This window comes from Pseudonaja textilis, chromosome 4 (assembly GCF_049901715.1).
Source record: "Pseudonaja textilis isolate UNSWEBS1 chromosome 4, rPseTex1.2, whole genome shotgun sequence".
NCBI classification, from domain to species: Eukaryota; Metazoa; Chordata; class Lepidosauria; order Squamata; family Elapidae; genus Pseudonaja; species Pseudonaja textilis.
Window position 1 is genome coordinate 22,251,360 of NC_141993.1, and position 21,569 is coordinate 22,272,928.

At 40.8% G+C, this 21,569-nt stretch overlaps 1 protein-coding gene across 3 annotated transcripts in view; it reads right to left on the reverse strand.

Annotated features, from left to right (window-relative positions):
- The window catches only part of PRKG1 (protein kinase cGMP-dependent 1), an 878,222-nt gene that overhangs the window by 89,657 nt on the left and 766,996 nt on the right, over positions 1–21,569 (reverse strand). For all 3 annotated transcript variants that reach the window (XM_026719912.2, XM_026719913.2, XM_087932356.1), the window contains one exon: positions 8,870–8,944. In XM_026719912.2, the coding sequence (XP_026575697.1) occupies positions 8,870–8,944 (75 nt within the window). The remainder of the gene's footprint in view (positions 1–8,869; positions 8,945–21,569) is intronic.

Here is a 21,569-nt window from a genome sequence, read left to right on the forward strand (position 1 = left end):
TAGAAGGTAAACCGTGCCACATGGAGGTGGACACAGGGTCAGCGCTCTCAATCTCGTGGAACACCCTCAAGAGACTCCACCCTAGCCTATCTACTACCCGGCTTCAGAGATGCCAGTTCGGTCTGAAGGACTACCAGGGGAAGGCCATTCCCGTGATCGGCAGAGGCAAGTTCTTTGTCAGTTTTAGAGCTTTTAAAGGCCACCTACCTCTAGTGGTAGTTAACGGCAATCTACCCACCTTATTGGGGCTCGATTGGTTTCCCCACCTCGGCCTAGGGTTAACAGGAGTCCATGCTGTCTCAACCTCAGACACTGACTCCTTATTCGCTGACTACGCAGATGTGTTCAGCGAGGAGCTGGGGTGTTATAATGGAACCCCCATCTCGTTCACCGTTGACCCCCAGGCAGTCCCAATCAGATTAAAACCACGTAGAGTTCCATTTGCTATTCGACCAAAACTAGACGCTGAATTGGATAAACTACTAAAACAAGGGGTCATTGAGCCAACAGATTTCGCCAAGTGGGAGACGCCCATTGTCACACCCCTCAAAAAAAGATGGTAGCCTGAGAATTTGCTCGGACTACAAGACAACAATCAATAAATATTTACAAGTTAGCGCCTACCCTGTGCCCGTCATTCAGCACTTATTGCACACATTCGAACCGGGCAGTATTTTTGCTAAATTGGACATGTCTCAAGCATATCAGCAGTTCCCTGTTGATAACCAAACAGCGGAACTTCAGACCATCGTCACTCACAGGGGTGCTTTCCGATGCAAGCGTCTCCAATTTGGCGTAAGTGTTGCCCCGGGTATTTTTCAGTCCCTCATGGAGCGGATTTTACAGGGCCTCCCTGGTGTAGTACCCTACTTCGACGACATCTTGGTCTCGGCCAGGGACAGACCCCAACTCTTCCAGAGAGTGCGAGCAGTGTTAGAGAGGTTCAGACAGCATGGCCTCAAGTTAAAAAAAGAAAAATGCGCCATTGCCACTAGACAGGTGGACTTTCTGGGTTATAAAATTGACGCCTCTGGCATTCACCCCCTGGAGTCCAAGGTTAGGGCGATCCACGAAGCTCCCACACCAACCTCTAAAACGGAGCTACAAGCATTCTTGGGGCTCCTAAACTTTTATGCATCCTTCTTGCCCCATAAAGCCTCAGTAGCCGAACCCCTACACAGATTACTAGACAAAAAGTCACCGTGGCACTGGGGCAAAAAGAAGACCAGGCGTTTAACGCCGTCAAATCACTACTTACGTCAGAGGCAGTGCTCATCCAATTCGACCCCAACCTTCCTTTAGTACTGGCAGCAGACGCATCCCCTTTTGGAATTGGGGCGGTCCTTAGTCACCGACTCGCCAATGGTGCCGAGGCCCCCATCGCCTTTTTCTCCAGGACGCTCTCAGCCACGGAGCGAAATTACAGCCAAATAGACAAGGAAGCCCTAGCAGCTGTTGCAGCCGTGAAAAAGTTTCACGAATTCCTTTTTGGCCACTTCTTCGAACTGGTCACCGACCATAAGCCCCTCCTGGGCCTACTGGCCGCGACAAACAGACACCTCAAGTCCTCTCCCCTAGGATGACAAGGTGGACACTTTTCCTAGCGGCCTACTCATACAAACTTATTCACTGCCCGGGCAAAACTCTATCCCACGCTGACGCTCTCAGTCGCTGCCCCTTACCCGCTCCGGCTGAAGACCCAGCTCCTGTCAATGCCATTTTCGAAATCACCCAGTTGGACCTGCCCATCACCGCCCTTGACATCGCCGCTAAAACCAAGGCAGACCAAACGCTCGCCCAGGTGCTCGACTGGGTGAGGAGGGGGTGGCCGGGAGGCAACGTTGATAACAAATTCGCACCCTTTAAGACTCGCATGCAGGAGCTGTCCAGTTTGCAGGGTTGTCTACTGTGGGGCACTCGAGTGGTCATTCCGACCTCGCTGCGTACCCGAGTCCTGGAGGCGTTGCATGAGGGACACCCCGGCATTGTGAGAATGAAGGCATTAGCACGCAGCTACGTGTGGTGGCCGGGTCTAGACGAGGACATTGTCAATTGGGTAAGTTCCTGCAGCATTTGCCAGGAATCCCGTCCTGCTCCCCCCATCGCCACCCCTACCAGATGGGAGAGCGCCAGCGCCCCTTGGTCTAGAATCCATATCGATCTGGCCGGCCCCGTGCATGGAAAGATGTTCCTAGTGGTCGTGGATGCTTATTCCAAATGGATAGACGTGGCACAGCTATCCACGACCACCACACTAGCAATCACCAACGTGTTAACGCGCCTGTTCGTTACACATGGACTACCCGACTCCTTGGTCTCCGATAATGGCCCACAGTTCGCATCAGTAGAATTCAGCCGTTTTGCAGCCAACCTAGGCATTCGCCACATTTTCACAGCCCCATTTCACCCTGCGAGTAATGGGTTGGCTGAAAGGGCCGTCAGGACCACCAAAGAGGCCCTCGCTAGGTTTGGCAGAGATGACTGGCACCACAAACTCTCACGGTTCCTGATGAGCCAGCACTCAACCCCCTGTGCAGTCACCAATAAGTCCCCAGCGGAACTTCTGATGGGCCGGCGCCTGAGGACTGTATTAGATAGACTGCACCCACAATACTGCCTGACTCTCCCTCGCTTCCACTTCGGGGTTAGACATTTTATGTTACAGGAGCCGATATTCGCAAGGAATTTCGCTGGGGACCCACTTTGGATTCCGGGCGAGGTCGCCGTCACCGGGCCGAGATCGTATAGAGTCAGGCTGGAGGATGGTCGCGTCTGGAGGAGACACATAGACCAACTCAGAAGGCGCCTCAGCAACCTTGCAAACAAGAATCCAGAGTCTCCAGTCGAAGGGGAACCGTCTCATCCGCCGCCCAGCCACATCGCACCCAGCGACCAGTCTGCGCCAGCGGTCGTTCCGGTCAGCCCAAACTCGGACAACAGCGCCCAGAGAGTTGACCAACCTGATCCAACCCACGAGAGCTCGACCCCAGTAACCAACCCGGTGGTTTCCGAGGATGCCCAGTCCAGAGAGAGTGATGGCGACACTATGCCGGCTCAACCGTCACAGACTGATACCGAACAGACAGACAATGTTCCCGAGTTGCGCCGCTCCGGGCGCCAACACAAACCCCCCGTCTACCTCAAGGACTATGCGTGTTCGCATCTGGGGGGGAAGGGGTGTTATGTCCTGAGGACTCAAGGAGTTCTCACTCAGGTCCACTCACTTTGTGTGGGCGATATTCCCCCATTTCCATTGGTTGGTTCTCCCCAGCAGCCAGCTATAAAAGCAGGCTGCGGGGTCCAACCGGTTGCTGATTGCTGCGAACCAGTTCCAGGCTTGGCAAGCACGGTCAGCCCTTTATTGTAAAATAAAGTACTGTTGCACTCATGCTCTGGTTCAGCCTCTCATTGCTCAAACTTAACAGCCAACTTTTTTCCTAACAGTATTGCTTTCTGAAACAGTGATGTTTGTGTTTGCATACGTATAGTATAGCTTATGTAACACGGTGCTCCAATTAGTGAGAGGCAACTAAGGAAGAAGGAAATCACATTTTTATGCTTCAGTGAAGATTGGAGGCTGGGCCTGCACTGTGCAGTTGCAAATGTGCTATAGTTAAGAAAAAAGAATTGCATTTTTCATTAACATAAACTGTGGAGCCTGCTATAGCTGTGTATGTGTGTGTGTGTGTGTGTGTGTGTGTGTTTCTGGAAATTTTATGGAAAACTGATAGAACCAAAAACTACATAAAATCCTGAAATTTCAACATGGACTCAACATTACATTGATTCACACATTTATATACGCAAGAAATGGCTGTTTGTCTATATAAAAATATGAAAGATCTCTAAGGTTATGCAACAGAAACAGAGTTTTTACGCAGAAAATTTCAATTCTGACAGTATTGTAGAGAGAAAAAAAAATCAAAAAGATTCAGTGGGGTACAACAGAGTTTATAGGTAACACCAGAAGAGCAGCAAGCTTAGAAAGTTACAAGACAATGCACTTACAACCTCTGTCTTGCCCTACAGCTGGATCTCTGTAGTATGTACAAATGAAAAGTGCTTTTTATGACTTTATATTCGGCAATTCACTTGATGGTATCAACACTTTTTTTCTTACTGGAAAAAACAGGTTGAGACAAAACTGTTGGTTCTGAGCCAATGCATATACTGAGTTCCATGTGCACTATGGAGATTTGTGTTTTTATAAGCAGAATAATATTTAAAGAAGGAATTTTTTTACAGTTAAAAAGAATGAATGTAGAGTGCTGACACCCTCTAGCCAATATCCAATTTGTATCTATATGTGTACACATGAATACACTCATATAGTACAAGAGTTTTCAAACAGTCTGTGGAACTTGTTTGTTTTTAAATAGTCTCAAAAATCTATGATTTTAAGACAAAGTTCTAGAGAAAGAAAATTGTCTGTGTTACAAAAAAAAAAGATAATATTTATAGCACAGGGTTGAACTATGGGGTCCTTGGTGCTCTCTGAACTTGGTTGTTTGCTTATAGATGTTTCATTATCCAACAAGGTAATATCATCAGTATTAGAAGGGAATGGGGTTTGCTCTCTGTTTATATATATATATTTAATGGCTTGCCCTGTCAGTAATAGTGGCAGGGTTTTCTTTTTGATAGTTCCTTGACTGCTTGATTTTTATTTTATTTTTGCTTTGATATTAATCTAGTATGTTAATCTCTGCTTTTCAGATTGTTGATGGCTGGTGAGGAAATATTTTGGTCTTTTTGCTTCCTGTTTAACTTTCTGACCATGTGCAAGTAAATTTCCCTCCTTCCCACCCTGAAACTACTACTTATTTATTTGTATCCCACTTTTATTATTTTTTACAAATGACTCAAGACAGCGAACATATCTAACATAACTTCCTTCTCCTATTTTCCTCACAACAACAACCCTGTGAGATAGGCTGGGCTGAGAGAAAGTGACTGGTCCAAAGCTTTTGTGGCTAAGGTGGAATTTGAAACCACAATCTCCTGCTTTTTAGCCTGGTACCTTAACCACTAGACCAAACTGGCTCATTACAGTACACTACAGCAACTATCTAAGACTGGTTTATTTTCAGCACAAACAATGCAATGATATTATCATGTTTCTTTCCCTAATAGCGCCACAACGTTTAGGAAGAATGAATATTGTCACCCACTGTCACCTCACGGCTTGATACTTTGAATGATATTCCCCTGAAGGGCAATTAGCTGAAGTTTATTAGAGCAACATGAAGAACCCTCTTACACGAGAGACTCCACCAGATGCAATTTTCAGAAAAGTTTAAATGTGCATTTTTATGAAGCAATTTTAGTGTGGCTGCTAGTTAAGTACAATTTCACTAATATATATATTTTTATTCTTAATGTAAGTTCTTAACTGTGGAGAGCACAAAAACAGAAGTAACTTCAGAGTGATAACTGGTTTATTTGTATCAGATGGTAGACAATGTAGGGAAATGTAACCCAAAGCTATAGATGATCTTAAAAGTATTTTGGTAATTGACATCTGGAACAATCTCCTCCCTGGCATGCCACAGGCCTTAATTCTACTCACATTTAGGAAAGTAGTTAAGAATTGGCTCTTCCACCAGGCACAAGGCCAACTGAGTAAGAGATGCACCTTTGGGTGGTTCTGTTATATACTGGTCGCCATTTTATACTTTATACAGATAATCCTCAATGTACAACCATAATTGAGCCCACAATTCCAGTCACAAGTCATGATGGCTGTAAAGCAGGTCATCGCATCACTGTGTCTGATTTTATGACCTTTTTTGTGGCAGTTATTATGGGAACACTATGGTAATTACATGAACCCATTCTTCACTATGCCAGACACCAAAAGTAAATGTTGGTTTCCATCAAAAAGGTAAATTGTGGTTGTGAGACACTGCAAACAGCCAGAAAAGTGGGCCAGTTATCTGGGGCTCAAAATGCATTCATGTAGTTTTGAGGGAGTGGGTGGTGGATGTCAGAACTATGAATCTGGGTCATAAGTAACTTTTTCGGTGTCTGTGATAACTTTGAACAGTTGTTAAGAAACCGGTTGTAAATTGAAAACTATTGTATTTATACTTTGGAAAGACTTATTGTTAAACAGTCAGGTTTTTTTTTATTGCTTATTTTAATCCTGTACATTATCCAGAATCACATTGTTTGGGTAGCACAGTATTATATATTTTGAAAATAAATAAATAAATGGTTCTGTTTTGTTTACCAGCCTCATTTCTAAAAAAATAATTCAACCAGAGTACCAAAGTGATAAAGTGAGGCTGAGTCTTTCTTTTTTTGGTTGTTATTTTGTCTTATCCCTCCCACTCAATTCCCTCAACGCTGTCAAACTATTGACTAAGTCTGCATTACTATTACTATTAATCCTCCCATCCTTCCTTTCACCCATCTCCTCTCACAACTGTATGATTGTAACTTTGTTGCTTGTATCCTAACGATTTTTATTGACTGTTTCCTAGTATGATTTGATTGCTTATTGTACCCTATGACTATTATTAAGTGTTATACCTGATGATTCTTGACTCTTGACAAATGTATCTTTTCTTTTATGTATACAGAGAGCATTTGCACCAAGACAAATTCCTTGTGTGTCCAATCACACTTGATCAATAAAGAATTCTATTTCATTCTATTCTATTCTACTCATCCATGGACAAAACTTTAGCTTGTTCTAGGTAGGAATTTTAGATATTATATATGTGAATGCACACATAACGTATAGGTGTGAACATATGTTTATTTAAAGAATCAAGTGTGAATATGAATTTATTTTCATATCATTTGTTTGTGTGATTGTCCATTAAATCATATACCTAGACCCATAAAATAAAGACTTTAAAGAATATAGAATGGTCTCTTCTTCTACCACAATATCACAGAACAATCACAACACTCTTAAAACTTTACATATGCAGTAACTTACCATTTGTACTTTATACTATTTTGGGCATGTACCATTTTTGTCTTTCAAGGATCTGCTTTTGCTCATTTAGTTCAAAAATTGATAGAAAATACATTGCGGATTCCCAGAGAATATTAAACTATAATGCATGGATGTAAAACTTTTTATTCAGGTGGAAGGATATATAAGTAGCAATTATACCAGCCTCCTATTTCAATTTGCCAAATGTGGATTAAAAAATATGCCCAAGTCTAAGGAACAGAGTTTCCAACAAGATTTTATTTCATCTTAAAAAATAATTTTCCTGCCATAGTGTTCTGAGGATAGGCTTTCAAAGTAATCTTCCTAAGAATTTTTCTTCATATATTTAACCTGCAGATAATATTTTATAAAACAAACCTGAACCTTGAGAGACATGGTGGCAATGCAAAACAGAACCTTGCCAACTAGAGCATGTTGGTTGTGGGAGTCCTTTTTTACTCATGCACTTACATTTATTTTCCAACTGTGGAATATCTGACTATTCAATGCTGATGATTATAGTTTGCCTTTTTTTGTTGGCTTACTGTTGTACTGCATTATAACCAGGATGGTCAAGGCAAGGCAGGCCTTTAGAGAATTCTTTATTGCCCTCAAGAATATTCAATAACTGACTCTCCAATAACCAAAAAGACTCCATCCCATGCTACCCTAAAGACAGCTACCTCAGTCTTCCAAACAATAGCCCATAATATTACCAGGAAGGTCCGAAAGACCAGGCATAAAACAAGTGGCATTCCTGAAAAGCAAAGACAGGGTACAAGGCAAAGGCAGTTCTGGGGTATAGTCTGGAGTATAGGTTTGGGTAAAGCAAATGGCACAGCAAAAAGCAGTCCTTGAAGCAAGGCAAAAAAAGGCACGAGTCAAAGCCAGGGGAATGTAACTCCAAATGAACATTTGTTCCTGGCAAAGAGTAACTCTCCACAGTTTCTATTCCAGGTGTTCCTTGTGAGGAGGGCTGATGCAGACCTTCTTCCAAGCAGCTTTGCAGCCCTTCTCTCTGCTTGCCTATGTTCCACTTTTCATGCCCTTGAATGGAGTGGAGGAGGCAGCTATACCTCATCAGAGGAGATCTGCTGCCTATCACCACCACTGCCTATCAGCAGCTGATCCTCCCCTGTGTCTGTGAATGCAGGCAGTTCTCTGTCTGGTCAACCATTTCCCCCAATGACTGAGGGACAGCATCGTTGTCAGCCCAAACATGCCAAGTGAGACATGTCATCCCTGTCGGATGGTCCCAGTTCCAACTCCTCCTCTTCTTCCTCCTTCTCCTCTTCCAAACTGGGCTCCAATGGAGCCATGACATACTGTGGTTTTATTATTTGCATCCTATCTTGAGAATCATGGTGGACTGGAAGCAGCTATTAACTAAACACAAAAGGGGTTGCCACAAAGAAGAGGCAGTCAACCTGTTCTCCAAAGCAGCCGAAAGCAGGACAAGAAGCCATAGATGGAAACTAATCAAGGAAAGAAGCAACCCAGAACTAAGGACAAAATTCCTGACAGGTAGAACGATTAATCAATGGAACTCCAGAAGTTGTGAATGCTCAAAATGTCAACTAAAAAGATACTCCTTTGGTCTTTTTAGCTGCCAGAAAAAAAGGGAGTGGGGGAAAACAAGGCATTCTTGAAATGCCTAGATAATCAACTCAGCAGCCCAAAATGGTTGGAACATAAGAAGCTTATTGGAGAGCATGATGGATGACTCTTGGAGATGGATGTGCCCCATTGGACAAGTCACATCCAGGGGCTGGGGAGAAGACCAGGGTCAAGGGAGAAATGTATGATGTAATTTATTTGGAGAGAAAAATGCCTTAATTAGCTCTCTCTCCTTCTTAGAAAGCAGCATGCTATAAAGAATAATAAAGAGGATATTAGAAAATCAGATTAACTGAGACTTACTTTGCTTTTGCTTCAGCATCCTCATATGCTTTATTGGAAACATCATCCAGGCCTCCAATCAAATGTTTGAAAGAGCTGTAAAATTAAGACACAATTTAAAGAAAATGTTTCTGATATAACTGAAGAGTTGCAAACATTCTCTATTGGGCAAGATCTGCCTAAGGTGTTATAAAATACCATGACAAAATATGCATGTGCACACAAATAGATTACTATGCCAATGATTTTGATTCAATGTCTATCTCTCAAAAACAAAAGGCTTCCATTGGACCATGAAATCATGATTAACATTGATTTTAAATCTATTTTATTCACTTATTTCATTTTTATCCCATCACAACCAAAACTATTCCTGAAAGTTAATTTAACTCAGTGTCCTCTTGAGTAGAAGGCTCAGAGTTTTTTAGCAGGTGGAAGAGGGAAGATATAACAATAGTTAATAAATAACACTTTTTCGGCATATGGAAGAGAGAGGTGATATAATAAAAAAACCCAATAATAAATAGTAAATAACATACAGAGAGTATTTGCACCAAGACCAATTCCTGTGTGTCCAATCACACTTGGCCAATAACGAATTCTATTCTATTCTATTCTATTCTGCATTGGGCAGCATACAAGTTTAATTTATTTTTATGCTTTGGCTATCCAGTCTAAACATCTGGCTGACTGCCACCAATAATAACAATAAAAATAAAAGTTAAAAAGAACAAATAAGAAATGAAGCCTGTATGCTGCCCAACTCCTTGTAGTCTTTTCTGATTGCTCTTCCATTTCAAATTACCATGACTGAGGAAAAAAGTATTTTGGAATATATCTAAAATTGAGATAGAAAAAAAAAAAGGAAATTTTCAAGTATTGAACAAGATGTTTCTCAGCAGTTGTCTTCTCTGAGATTTAATTTCCTCTAACGTAGGAGCAGAATGCATTTTGAGACGTGCTTGGTGCTCTCTGAAGTTGGTTGTTTTCCTGCAGACATTTCATTACCAAACTAGGTAACATCATTGCTAGAGTGTAAACTACTTTAGCAATGAAACATCTGCAAGAAAACAGCCAAGTTCTGAGCGCAGCGAGGACCTCATTTTAACCCTGAGCTACAAATATTCTCTCTCTCTCTCTTTTTTTTGGTAGAATGCATTTTACTAAATATGAATTTACCTAATATTCTTCCAATAAATATTAAGTTTCTGAATATTTTAACAGCATCAACTGTTATTTCATCCCCATAACCTTGTCTCATATACAAACATTTTCCCCTGAAAAAATTGGAGGACAAAGACTATTAACTTCCCCTTACTCCTTGATTAGCAACATTGAAATTTTCTTCTGTTCATCACATGGGAGAAAGACAATACATTAAAGGTTACTTCTAAGATAAATATTACTGTAATGAGGCACCTAAATACATAAGATATGTCCTTATTCTATCTGCTGAGCATTAATTATAAAAATGCTTTTATTGCAGAAGATCATTACTTTGACTTGTCATAAGTGATTGACATTTCCTTTTCCCAATAATAATTAAATCTAAGCATCTTCTAGCCAAAATCTGTAAGATAAAAATACTGTATCACTGAGAAACATCAATATGTAGATTTTGTGTCCTCTTAGGGAGAAAAACATTTTATGTCCCGACAAAATAATTAATCTGAAATTAAAGAGTGTACCTCTGTCTGACACCCCTTTTTAACAAAATAAGGTCATACCAAGATGTTTATTGTGTCATCTTCACCTTCACATTAGAATGCAACTCAAGCGTTAACTTAGGCCTATCCGTATCAGTTGTCTTGCATTTCCCCCACAATGTAACTTATCAATAGGATTAAAAATGCATGTAAGTTCAAGAACTAAGGGGCCACTACTATATTTATGCAGCATGACCTTCAAAGCTACACAAAGTTGCATCCTTATAATGCATCTTATAAAAGGTCCTTATAAAAGCCAGGCTGGTTTGAGTAAGGTTTTCCTTTCTCTGTATTAGACCTCTAATTTGTTTAAAAGCTACTGAGTGCATAGTTTGGAGAAAACATACACAAGGGGTAATAATTAAAAGATTACAATGTATTGTCTCTCTAGTTAAACTGTGTAAATAATACATTGTCTCTAATTGCCAAGCCTTCAAATATTTCACACTAATTTAGATGAATAAGTATGGGCAGTTTTAGAACAGAATGAGGCACTGAGTATATAGGGTATCAGAAATTGTTCAGAGGAATGTTTCAAGCGAAGCAACATCATGATTGGTGGTACAGTGGTTAGAATGCAGTATTGCAGGAGAACTCTGACTGCAACCTGGAGTTCGACCCTGATGGGGCTCAAGGTTGATTCAGCCTTCCATCCTTCTGAAGTCGGTAAAGTGAGTACCCAGATTGTTGGGGGCAATATGCTGATGTTGTAAACTGCCCAGAGAGTGCTGTAAAGCACTATGGGGTGGTATATAAATCTAAGTGCTATTGCTATCTTGACTCAAATGTCCAGGTACATCTTAGAAGATGGTCAGTGTAGGTACCTCTTTAATAATCTTCTCAGAAACTGGGAGGGAAGGCAATTGGTTTGATAAAATTCACAAGCTTGGAAAATCTTTGTATCCTTTCAACAAGATGGATAGCTACCCATTATCAACAAGATGGATAGCTAACGCCCCTGTGTGGCAAAATATTATTAACAAGAGAATAAAGATATACTTTTAACACTAAATAAAAAGTACCACCTGTCCAATTCTCTCACTTATTTCCTTTTCCATAAATCTAGTTAAAGAAGTCTCTGTGAGAAACTTGCTTTCAGGCCTAATCAACTATTAAGAAGCTAAAAGCATCATTAAAAATACTCTAGGACTGATGATTTGCACAGTCCCAATTCACTATGAATATTTCAGGTAACACAATGTCCCATCAGGAAGTTTTCTCCAGTCCTGTTACTAATCACCTGTATATGTTCTGATCCTTAAGCTGTAAGCTACACCAACACTGAATGAATAGTTAATTCCTTATGAATAACAGAATCGCTGAAAAACAATGAAACCAAGTTTCAGCGGCAATTTTCTGTTTCAGGATGTTGGCTACTCAAAATAATTTTGGAAGAGATAATGATTCTGAACCTGGTACTTTTTTACTCAGAAGAAAAATGTAATAGCAATAGTACTGAGACTTATACACTTATATACCACTTCACAGTGCTTTACAGCCATCTCTAAGCAGTTTTACAGAGTCAGCATATCGCCCGTTGCAATCTGGGTCCTCTTTTTACTGACCTTGGAAGGAATGGAAGGTTGAGTCATTCTTGAGCTGCTCAGAATCGAACTCCTGGCAATGGACAGTGAGTTAGTAGTCTACAGTACTTTTTCTAACCACTGCACCACCACGACTCTTATTGCAGCTAACTCTAAATTACATGGCTAGAAATGGAAACAAGATGTTGAAACTATGGAAAGAGTGCAAAGAAGAGCAACAAAAATGATTAGGGGACTAAAACTAAAACATGAAAAGAATGGTTGCTGGACGATGGGTACGTCTAGTTGAATGAAAAGAAGGACAGGGGGGTGGCATATGATAGCAGTGTTCCAATATCTAAGGGGTTACCACAAAGAAGAGGGAATCAATCTATGCTCCAGAGCACCCGAAGGCAGGACAAGAAGCAATGGATGGAAACTAATCAAAGGAGAGAAGCAACTTAGAACTAAGGAGACATTTCCTGACACTTAGAACAATTAATCACTGGAACAAATTGCCTGCAGAAGTTGTGAATGCTCCAACACTGGAAGTTTTTAAGAAGAGATTGGACAACCATCTGTCTGAAATGGTATAAGGGTTTCCTACCTGAGCAGGAGGTTAGACTAGAGGACCTCCAAGGACCCTTCCAATACCGTTATTCTGTTAAATGAACTAGACAGATAATTTAAAAAACATGGTGTACCAAGGCACCCCACAGGGATAGCTTATCCTCCAGGCACTGATATTTACTCTAACTACATTGGACCAGACACCATGATTGGCCATTGTGCTTCCTGGATACAAAGAGTACTAAACGTTATCCTTTCCTAGCTGAGATCTACTGGAACAATTTGTCTTGGCTCAGCAACAGAGTGCAGGCCTGTGTATGGTGGTGGTAGGACAGGAATAGTTGTTGTTTTTGCATTCGTTAATGCTAATTTAAGCATTTCCTGTCAGTTTTGACCCCAAAGTTTATGACCTGGCTCCAATTCTCAGCTGGTGCCCTCAACTCTGATTCTCTGGCTCACGTCTTAGGGCTGTTGACAGTTCTCTTTATCACAAAGTGCTCATTACGTTCTGTTTGCTGCCTATTTATGTGACTCATTGCTCTTTCCAAAAAGTGCATCCAAGTGAACAATCCAATTTTTTATGATACAGGCTTGCATGGAAATTATCAACTCTCTTTAAGAGAAATGATCAGCGCAGAAACCTTCAGCAGGCACTACTCTAGAGCAAACATTCTTATTATTCTGTCTAAACTCACTGAATATTGAGGGTGTGTGGAATCACTATATAAAGGCGATTGAAATTGTCTTAAATAAAGAGGACCAAATTTGGTATAGCAGCAGAAGCTTACAAAAGAAAGTGGAGTAAAAAAAATGGCCAGATCCATCAGTGCCATTTTGAGGCGGGGGGGAAATCCTCCTAACTTATCTTCTAAGAGAAAACTATATTTCCCTGTTGTTCAATCTAACCTCCCTTCTTCCTTCTTCCTTGCCAAGAACAGAGCATATGCAGAACACCCATTCTTCACTTCCTATACACAGACACACACATACGAATACACACAAGTCCAGAGATACTTCCTATAAACCCTGCTGGCAATGAAGCTGGAAAGAATGTCAGAAACCATACTCTGCAAATATTTCAAGGGATTTGGAACGATCTGTCCTTCTAGTGCATCAGCAGCATAACTCTTCAAAAGCTGAACAGCACAGGACCAAATTTAGTGCGTGGGGAGAAGCCAGAAAGCTGCAGTTTGAGTTTAAAAATGAGCTATGTGACATTAGAGACTGGAGAGTGGGGGGAAATCCAGCATTATGGGAAAGACAATTGTGCAGCCATTCAAAAGATTGGCAACAACTCCAGCTCTTCTCCTGTCTTCTTGTCATGTGATCCAGAGAAGAACATATGTAGCCAGCTTCCCAGTAGACTCATATATACAACTATATAGCCACTACTGATAAATGGCTTGGAAATAATTCTCTACATGTTTTTGCTCCGTCTGTCTATCTGTCTGTCTGTCTGTCCATCAGTCTATCCATCCATCTATCCATCCATCCATCCAATCATCTAGCTATCTATATCTCTCTCCATTACCAAAAAAAATTGTTTTCTATGGTAGAGAACTACTGCCAATGAAAAGAATTTAATGCATGAGAAATGGACAAATTAGATTCAAAGCAGATGAAAAAAAAACACTGAAATACATACAAGGGGAATAACAAAGTGACTGATATATTAATATATCAGTGTTAATGGCTCTGTCATCACGACTGTACCTGTTTTCATCCTGACAGTATTGACTAATAACATCTTTGTAACTTCAGCCAGCCTTCACTGAAAAGATATAAAGCTAATCCTCATTATTTTTATTCTGGCACAACAATGATTGGATAACTCAAGAAGTTGCTCTAAATCAAAGTGTATGTTCTAGAAACTGAAAAAGATTGGTGTATATGCCTATAACAAAGAAGGAAGATATAACAGAATATGCCAATTATCATACCATTCCTCATGCAAGCAAAGTTTTGCTTAATATCTCAAAAAAAAAAAAAATAGAATAGAATAACCAAGTTGGAAGGGACCTTGGAGGTCTTCTAGTCTAACCCCTCTGCTCAGGCAGGAAACCTATACCACTTCAGACTAACGGTTATCCAACATCTTTTTAAAAACTTCCAGTGTTGGAGCATTTACAACTCCTAGAGGCAAGTTGTTCCACTGGTTAATTCTTCTGCCAGGAAATTTCTCCTTAGTTTTAAATTGCTTCACTCCTTGATTAGTTTCCACCAATTGCTTCTTGTCCTGCCTTCAGGTACTTTGGAGAATAGTTTGATTCGCTCTTCTTTGCGGCAGCCCCTGAGATATTGGAACACTGCTATCTTATAAGCATAGAAGAGAGAATGGAGAGAGAAATGCCAAAGATCTAAGAATTTTATAGAAAAGACAAAGGGATGTGAGATCAAATAGTTAAGATAGGATGGCTTATGAAAGTGCAAGAGAAAAATAAGGATGTTTAGCTTTGTTTTATTGATAAATGTAGCCAATTCAAGAAAGAGTTAGAAGTAATGAGTGTACAGGAACATCTAATTATTCTTTTGAAATAATATTTACAACAATTAAAAAAAAACCAGAGTGATTCAGAATAGGAAAAGGAGTGAGACAAGAATGCACATTGTCCCTGCATGGTTAATGTGAGCATAAAACTGGGTATGTCTAGTCTGATGAAAAGAAGGACTAGAGGTGACATGATAAAGTGTTCCAATATTTGAGGGGCTGCCACAAAGAAGAGGGGAGTCAAGCTATTCTCCAAAGCACCTGAAGACAGGACAAGAAGCAATGGGTGGAAACTAATCAAGGAGAGAAGCAACCTAGAATTAAGGAGAAATTTCCTGACAGTTAAAACAATTAATCAGTTAACAATTAATCTACTCCACTCCATTCCATTCCAAGGCAGTATCGGAAAGCGAACTTTCTGATACAGAAGACGAACAGTCAGTAAAATCTAGATGACACCAAAAGCAAAAAGGAAGAAGGACTTAAAGAGTAAATATAGACAGTGCAAAGATGTAAGTTATAGAGATAAAGTAGTTACCAGAGTTAGTTAATTTAAACAATGCAAACATGCAGATATTTCTGTTTTCTTGGGCTCAAAAATATAAAGAAGCAGAATGTGCTGGAGATGCTTTAAAAAAAAAAAGGATAATTTTAGGAAGAAGCAATAATAAATTAGGTCCAAAAAGCATAAGGGTGTTTTTATGACAACAGAGATCATGATAATTAAAGCAAAGTTCCTTCCCAGTTGCTGAAAGCATGGCTGTGAAAGATGTACATTAACAAAGAGTAAGAGAAGGAAGAAAGCAGATTTGAATTATGAGTCAAGAGACTGATACTAAGAGCAGCATGGACAGTAAAAAGAACCAATCAATCAGTCCTGAACCAAATAAAGACTGACTGCTCCCATAATGCCGTAATCAACAAAGAGAAGCTCAAAACCTTCTCTGTGTTTGAAATCAATGGATGATCAAAAAGAAAAACATCATAAACTTATGTAATGAAATATTGAAACATTCATCTTCTAATGCTTCTAAGCTCTCCATTTTTCTTATTTGTTCTTTATTTTTCCTTTTGGTTTGCATTTTTCCCCTTTTCTTCGGTGTTTGCCTTTTCTTCTTTTCTTTCTTTCTATCTTTTTCTTAAGAATCCATAAGGGAAGGGAAGTAGAGAAATGGGAAAATGATGAGTTAAGTGGATGGTGGGTTTAAAAATGCTAGATCAGGGGTGTCAAAACTCAATTTCATTGAGGGCCACATCAGGGTTGGGTTAGACCTTGGGGAGGGGCTGTATGGGCATTGCCGGGTGGGCGTGGCCAGCTTGATGTCACTCGTGTCGGCGCCTGTAGTGGCTCAAGTACTCTACAGCAAAAACAGGCTCTGTTTTTGGCTGTGATGGCCTCCTGCAGCCCCCTGCCAGCAAAAATGGAGCTTGGGTGGGCCACACACATCCCCTCGGGCTCCATTTTCACTGGCAGAAGGCTGCAGGAGGCTGTCACAGCCAAAAACGGAGACTGGAAGGGCTGGGCGTGGCCCTCCCAAGTTCCATTTACGCGGGCAGAAGCACCACAGCCGGTCCTTCACTGTTTTCACAGTGTGGCCTCACAGACCAGATCTAAGCAACCCATGGGCTGGACCTGGCCCACGGGGCCTTGAGTTTGACATCCTGTGCTAGAGAATACCTATTAGTTATTACTGGAGATTGATACATGCTCAAAGTTCAGACTGACTCAGTGGTATCTAACTAATTATGAAATGGAAAATTATTCTTTGATCTCTCACAGGAACTGATTTATATGGTTTACTACTAGTTTCTCTACTCAACAGCTCCAGGTTTACAATGATTGGCAGTGGTTCTACAGGGACTGAATTTGGGAGCTTTTGAAAGCAAAAGATGTGCTCTACCATTGAATTATAGCTTTCCCGTTTCGGTGCTAAGCTGTTGAGGTTCCAATTAAATCTTATAGCATTAGTAACTGACAAAATCCCTAGATATGTTGGTCCAGATATTACTGCACCGTGACTAGCTTACTTATAAGCATTGTAAGGTCAAAGATTGGTGCTCAAAATATCTTATGACATAAATTGAGGACATGGGCAAATAATTTTCACAAATATGTCCACAGATATATTAGTTGTTTTTATTGTTCTGTATTTATAAACCACACAGAGTCTATGGAAATAGGTGGCAATAATTAATGTAATAACAATGACAATAATTCTGAGGATCTCTTATTTCAAAAATCAAAATGAAAGATAGAATTTTGATGATGTGATGGAAACTGCAAGCAGCCAATTTGTCTCCGATTACATTTAACAAATAGTGACTCCAGGAAATATATTGTCCCATTAAATGTTTGTATATAATTCCCATTAGTCTTGAGGAAGCATTAGTATGTGCTTTAATAAGTACTTTGCTAAAAATGGGCTACTCGTAACCAATAAATAAATAATATGCAATATACAGTATAATTTCCTGTAAGCAATATTCTTAAAATATCATATCCTTTCAAACAAATAATTGGAACGGATATATTTGAAATTTGATATTTAAACAGAGGAATTAAGAGTAAGAATATTATCCCAAATTTCATAACAGAAATGAGGTAATCAATACAATCTATCAGGATTTTAGAAACCCCTTATGTGGATTTTTCAGTACCAAGAACGTTGCAGGGAAATAATAAGAAAGCACCAAAATGAAACATATGTCAGCATCATGGCAGTTGTGGAATATGCGTATGGAGCTCTCTGTTCTAACACGAGGAGCTTGGAATAAATGTGGGTAGATCGGGAGCACTTCCATATGAAGTTTTTATGCCATTTGTAAAGAGGTTCTGCAGCTCCATGTTCTCACAGCCTTAGGGGTAACGGAAAGTGAGCTGGCTGACTTTTGGGTTGCTTTCACTATTTCTCTGGTCATGTGGCCAGCATGGCTGTATGACAAAGTTGCACGGAATGTTGTTACCTTCCACCTGAACTGGTACTTATTAATCTACTTGCATTTGTATGCTTTCAAACTGCTAGGTGGGAAGGAGCTGGGCCAGGGAACTCAGCCCATTGCGCAGAGCTCGGGTCTCAAACCTGGGCTGCCAGTTCTTCAGCTGACATGCTCAGTGTTTTTAATCACTGAGCCATCATGCCCATCCGTCAATATACTCAGTCTTAATCCTGTGATGACCCAGAGTGTAAAACAAACGTAACAAAATCCAAAACGTAAATAAATGTCCTTTAATGCCTCCAATTTGGACCCACTGTTCAATAATACTCAGTTGGAGATAAAACATACTCAAAAATAGTTTTCAAAAGAAAGCAATACAGTCCAAACTTAATGAGCAGATAGAGGTGAAATAAAAAAACCAAACAAACTACAATGATGAAGTTTCCACAACGGAACAGGAGAAATATTTACCAAATTCAAGGAGATAACAAGGCACAATCTATTGGAAGGATGCCAACCAAGATAACTTCAGACCAAAATAAAACATGCTTTGTTTCCAGCGTTTGCCAGTACGCAGGTCCAAACTCTTATTCAGTTTTCATACCTGTAGCCCATGAAGATGATTAAGGCCCTCTCCTCCCGAGGAGACCACATCTCTCCCTTATCCTCTCTTCCCTGCATGCCCTAGGATGGATAGGGGATGGGCCTGGGTCCTCCTCTGACTGGCCAGCCAACCTCTGCCCTTCCCCAGCCTCCTCCACAACCTCCGGAGCCACACTTCCACTCCCTGTCAGCTGTTCCTCCTCTCCCTCAGAGTCAGTGTCCACCAGGGGTATGACAAATCCTTCCAGTCAGCTTCTACTCAGTTCCATATTCTTGTTCTTGATTGAAAATTAGTCTGTACTAAATTCTTGCCTACAACATAGGTTACAATTGTTAGAAAAACATCTAGTAAATAAACTTTGGGGTCATGCTGCAACCATTGTTTTTCATAGGAACTCATAGATCAAAGAATGATGGCCAGCTTTGTCTTATCCAATAGATCTGATTTTGGAAAGGCCAAAGTACATCACCGTGGCTTTGAATATGAGGAAGAGGAGACTAGGATGTTTGCATGCATGTGTGTATGTGTGAGCATGTGTATTAGCAACAGCACTTAGACTTATTTAAAGCTTCACGGTGCTTTACAGCCCTCTCTAAGCAGTTTACAGAGTTGGCATATTGGCATATTGCCCCCAACAACCTGGGTCCTCATTTTACCAAACTCACCTTGAGCTAGTGAGAATCGAACTGCTGACCTGCTGGCAGCCAGCAAAGGTAGCAAGCAATACTGCATTGTAACCTCTGTCTGTCTGTCTCTCTCTCTCTCTCTCTCTCTCTCTGTGTGTATGTGTGAGGACTAGGGGTGACATGATAGCAGTGTTCCAATATCTCAGGAGCTGTCACAAAGAAGAGGGAGTAAAATCAGTAGTGGTATTTTACGTTTTGGCCCGGTTCTGCCGAGCCAGTAGTACCGATGAGCAGCAGAGACCGAACTGGTTCTCTCCGCTGCTCTGTTTTTAGGCCCACCCACCCGCCTGGGCTCCAATACTCACCTTTATTCCCTGCTTTTGAAACGCAGCTGCTTTGTGCGGCACAGTAGAGTGCCGTGTGGCAGCTGCTGAAGTGACAGGGAGAGTGCAGGCTTGCAGGAGGCAAGTTGGAACACCTCTGTGCTTCAGCAAAGTGTGTGTTTGACATGCACGCAAACCTGAATGCGCGCAAAGTGCGCACACCAAGCCATGCCCACTGAACTGATGGTAAAAATATTTGAATCCCACCACTGAGTCAAAATATTCTTCAAAGCATCTGAAGGCAGGACAAGAAGCAATGGGTAGAAATTAATCAAGGAGTGAAGCAACTTAGAACTAAGGAGAAATTTCTTGACAGTTAGAATAATTAATCAGTGGAACAACTTGCCTCCAGAAGTTGTAAATGCTCCAACACTGGACATTTTTAAGAAGAGATTAGATAACCATTTGTCTGAAGTGGTGTAGGGTTTCCTGCCTAAGCAGGAAGTTAGACTAGAAGACCTCCAAGGTCCCTTCCTACTCTGTTCTTCTATTCTATTCTATTCTATTCTATTCTATTCTATTCTATTCTATTCTATTCTATTCTATTCTATTCCTTTCCCCCCCCACACACATACACATTTCTCCCTGGGGCAGGGGTAGGGGACTTTTGTACTACATAAACCATCATAGCTATGCTGCATTGACCATTCCCTGCATTTCAAGGTCAGCAGGAGTACAGAAAATCACATGGGCAGCTTCAAAATCTTTTCAAGATATATGAGAATGGAAACACTGTTCGCAAGTGAACAATTATGAATCAATGTTTAATGATAATGATTTAATTCATAATTCATTAATTACAAATCATTACTCATAACATTATTTATTATTCATGACTATAAGTGTCCTTATAACAATAGCCAGATGGACTCTTCCAACACCACAAGGTCACTGATTATGCAGCTTTTTTCTTGTCTAACACATGTTACTGTATTTCGTTGCAATGGCTATAAGGGTCTCTGCATGAATTATGTATTACCTTTGCTTCTACCTCTCCCAGGAAGGGCACAAGAAAAACAACACCAATTTCATACTGGTGTTAGCTTTCATGGCTGGGATCTGCTGCGTAGTGTTGAGCTTCAGGGTTTAGTGAATGTGGCCAGAACTTTTCCTTTTAAAATTAAGGGATAAACAGTTAGTAAAAAAAGCTGTGGAACATTATTTCAATATAAGTGTTGCCGGCAGCCTGTGCAGACGGCAGCGGAATCGGACAATGGCAAAGAACGGGGACCAGCCCAGGAGTCTGGAGAAGACTCGGACGAGGGTCCTGCATCCAAAGCAGAGATGGGGCCAGGACGGGAGTGGGGTGCTGACTCTGGAGCCTCTGGAGTCTGGCAGCAGAAAGGCAGAGAAACAAGGGGAGCCTGTTCCAGTGAGTGTGTGCGCAGAGATGCTAGAAGGCAAGAGCAGCTGAAACAAAAAGGGAGACTCAAGAGTAAGGCTTGGAGGTAATTGCCCCTCCCATAAGGTATAAAGGGCAGGCAAAGGTGAAGAAACCTTTGTAGGAATCAAACTCATTCATTCTGTTTGGATTAATCCTTGAAGCTCTTTGTGGACATTGTACTTCCATTGGTTTTTGGCACTTTTGTTGCTAGCAGCAATTCAAAGGAAAGAAAGGTGAGTGCTTATCTCGAGGGACTATTTGGGACTCATTACAGGCTGGGAATGAACATAATTCCCAGCATTGAAATAAAACAAGAGTTGTTTTAACTAAGTACGTGCTTAATTACGGTCTTGGAAGCCTTGGTCAGAACAATAAGAGCACAGTAGCAAGATTACTAAATGCATAGAGAAGGAAAGAGTTGGCACCGCCAAGTATGGAAGAATGGTTGGGGAAGATGACAGATTTTGCTGAAATGAATATTTTAACTTATTTCATTAGAC